The sequence below is a fragment of the Zea mays genome, chromosome 4 (genome assembly GCF_902167145.1).
Source record: "Zea mays cultivar B73 chromosome 4, Zm-B73-REFERENCE-NAM-5.0, whole genome shotgun sequence".
Classification (NCBI taxonomy): Eukaryota; Viridiplantae; Streptophyta; class Magnoliopsida; order Poales; family Poaceae; genus Zea; species Zea mays.
This window is the reverse complement of record NC_050099.1, coordinates 58,977,044-58,980,384: the sequence shown is the minus strand read 5'-3', so window position 1 is coordinate 58,980,384 and position 3,341 is coordinate 58,977,044. Positions and strand designations below refer to the sequence as shown.

At 48.5% G+C, this 3,341-nt stretch overlaps 1 protein-coding gene across 1 annotated transcript; it reads right to left on the bottom strand.

Annotated features, from left to right (window-relative positions):
- Nucleotides 1-785: 785 nt before the first annotated feature.
- LOC100280814 (aspartic proteinase nepenthesin-2) lies at nt 786-2,496 on the bottom strand. The gene is given in 1 exon segment (NM_001153734.1): nt 786-2,496. A coding segment is annotated over 1 exon segment (1,326 nt). The 5' UTR covers nt 2,430-2,496; the 3' UTR covers nt 786-1,103.
- Nucleotides 2,497-3,341: the final 845 nt, after the last annotated feature.

Sequence of the window (3,341 nt, the reverse complement as noted above, 5' to 3'; positions counted from 1 at the left end):
CAATTTTTTATCACAACCTCTACATATGATATCATGACATGTGGACAAGTTTCATGATTTTTTGACTTTGTTTGGATTTTATACAACTTTTAAACAACTTGATCGCAAGTTCATGGTGATGTTACGTGAGCATGGTGCTCGAAAATTCCGAACTGCTCCTTAAATCGGTCGTAACTTGTGCTAAATAATATGGATATCATTTTTGCATTCATGGTTTTCCATTTTTCGAGTGACTTGCAGTTCAAATCTGAATTATCCGAGTAAGTTCAATTAAAAGAACAAAATTTAATAGTTATACTAAACACTTTTATAATTGTGCCAAAATGGAACATGTAAGTCTACATAGTATAGAACATACCACAAAAAGTTTGGTTGGAAAAATAAAATAAATAAAATATACTTTGCCGAGTCTTCAAGGTAAACACTCGGCAAAGCATAGTTTGTCGAGGGCCAGGCTTGAGACACTTGGCAAAGTAGCTTCTTTGCCTAGTGTCGAAGCTCGACGCTCGGCAAAGATAACGGCCGTCAGCTATAGATGGATGCTAACGGTCCTTTGCCGAGTGTTTGACACTCCGCAAAATTGTCTTTGTCGAGTATCTTCCTGTGCCGAGAGTTCTGCGCTTGGTAAACGTGGTCGTTACCGAGAGCAGAACTTTGCCGAGTGCGACACTCGACAAAGACTTTTTTGTCGAGTGTCCGACAGAAAGTACTCGGCAAAGAGCCGGATTTCGATAGTTTCATCACTAGCTCATACTGTACTAAAGAATAACATAAAGGTTGTTTAATACATACTTTTAAAATTATTAAATATTTAAATGGACCAATCTCATAATATACAAAAAACTTATAAAAGTTGCAATGACTTTAAGAAGCATTTGCAATTTTTTAAATAAAAAAGATAGATGAAGGAGAGATAATGTGACTACCAGATAGAGATTACCAAAATGATTATCGTGTGGCACACATGTTCTGCTACATAATTGGGGATAACACAACACTTTAATCTTAGTGGCTACTCTACGTGTGAAGCTAATGCAGCTACAACAACGAACTATAGCAGCGAACTTATTGAAGGCTAAAGAAGCTAGACCTGACAAGGAAAGCTATATAATGTCGCACGGAGCTGGAACGAACGACAGGAAGCTATTGCCGATGTCGTAGAGCAGGTGCAGGTTCTGCTGTTGGTAGTTCCCGATGATGGTGCCCACACCGGTCGGCGCCATCACCAGGCACAGGTACCCCGTGGTGCTCGCGATTAACATGTAGTTCTCCGGCAGCAGCGTCATGTTCGCGCTGTCGAAGTGGAACACCAAGTCGGGCACTGTCACGGTCACATTAGGCGGCGGCGGCCACTGGAAACACGTGTCCAGGCCAATGTCTGTGTCGTTCATCGCCGGCAGCGGGATGGCCGACACCAGCCCTCGCCTCACGGCCTCGTAGGCGTCCTGCTGCAGCCACGTGATGGACGTGCCCGAGTCGATGATGACGCCGCCCGTGCCATCGTCGTTGATGGCGAACACCAGCGGGTCGATGGGCAGGAGTTTGGTTCCCAGGCTGATGGCCTTGAGCGACAGGAAGTACATGTTCGGCAGCGCCGGGTTGATGACGAACGGCGTGGACTGCACCGGAGACCCGGAGCTGGTGTTGGTGCTGCTGAGGTTCGCATACACGCCGAAGTAGAGCCTACTCGGCGTCGCCGAGAGGTACGACGTCAGGCAGTACGAGAACCTGGACGGCCCGAGCTGGCTCACCAGCGACAGCGGCCCACGGCCGAAGCCGACCATACCGGAGCTGTTGGCGAGGTCGCCCGCGTTGAGACTGCCACACCCGAAAGCGATGTTAGTTGCCCTGACCTTGGTCGAGTTGGCCGCGCCGAACGTGAACGTCTCGTTGGCGAGGACGCCGGCGGTGGACGCGGTGTCTCCGTAGTAGTACTGGTACACGCACATCTTCTTGAAGCAGGAGGGGCTGGAGAGCGAGGCACACCGCGACGACCGGCACGGGAGGGCGCGGTACGTGGCGGACTTCTTCACGTCGAAGTAGGGCGTGGGCTGGTCGGCGCAGAGCAGGCAGGGCGCGCACTGCGTCCAGATGAGGTCGCTTCCGGTGTCCATGATGGCCGTGTAGTACAGCGGCGGCGTGCCGATGGCCAGGTCCACCAGGTACTCGCCACTGCTGGCCGTCACAAGGACGCGCGCCGCCGTGATCGGGTCCACCACGGGCGGCAACACGGCGGCGGACTGCAGCGCGGCCACGCGGGCCTTGCTCCGGGCAATGGCGCGGCTGAGGAGCTGCAGCTTGGTGTAGGACGTGCCCGCGTCGACGTGGGTCAGCTTGAGCTGGAATCCGACGTTGTCATTGCAATGAGCAGCTGGCAACGATAAGGTAGGCACGAGTAAGATGAGCAACAACAGCACAAGGCTTGCCATTTTGGAGCAGTAGCGAGTGCGACACTCTAACTAGTCACGGCACGCGGTGGTGTGTCTTGTGAGGAAGGAGATTCCATGGTCCCTCATCTTATGGGTGTATACTACATCTAGGTGTAGTGTAAAGCATGGCATGAGAGACTCAGCAACTACAGGGTCTTGCAGAGTGTATTATAGAAATCCTGCTCGATTAACTAAGCAATGTACTGCAGGAAGATTGGAATAATATTTTGGGTTTCGGTTGCGGCGGAGCAACGCAGGCTCGTCAAGTTTAGAGATCTGTGATTCGAGACATTCGATACCTTGACAAATTCAGAGGAGAGTTGGGATCTAAACTTGGTCCGTGTATCCAGCGTATTGATAGCACACGTTTCTTGTTTGATAGAAGAAACTCAAGCTTTACACAGAATTCAAATCATATTTCAATAATTTGATAATGATCGAACATATGGTCCACTTATTAGATATTAAAATGATAAGAACAAATATTACACCTTCGATTAGCTAAAATACCGAGAAAGGTATGAGTTGAAAATGAGCCAACCCTTTTTTATAGGTCACTCGGTAGCTCGTCCTTCTTCAGCGCGAGGTGCTACTATGTGGGAGTGTTGCGCTGCGTGTGACTTCCTATTGTGTTGGGTTCGAGTGGTTTTTTTTATAGTGTAATGTCCTACTGTTAGACGAGAAGCGGAGAAGAGGAACAGACCAACGTATATTGCATGTGACGCACGATGCACGAAACTGATGCTTTAATATAGTAGAGATTGTCCATCAGGAGAAATATAGAGGTCAAGTGTGTCTTTGAGTATGAATCAGCTAGGTCAAGATTTTAACCAGGTTTAAAAATTAATCTAAGTTATCTTGGATTAACTAGTTAGTTGGCTAATAGCTAGTTGAATACTTGGCTAAAAATAA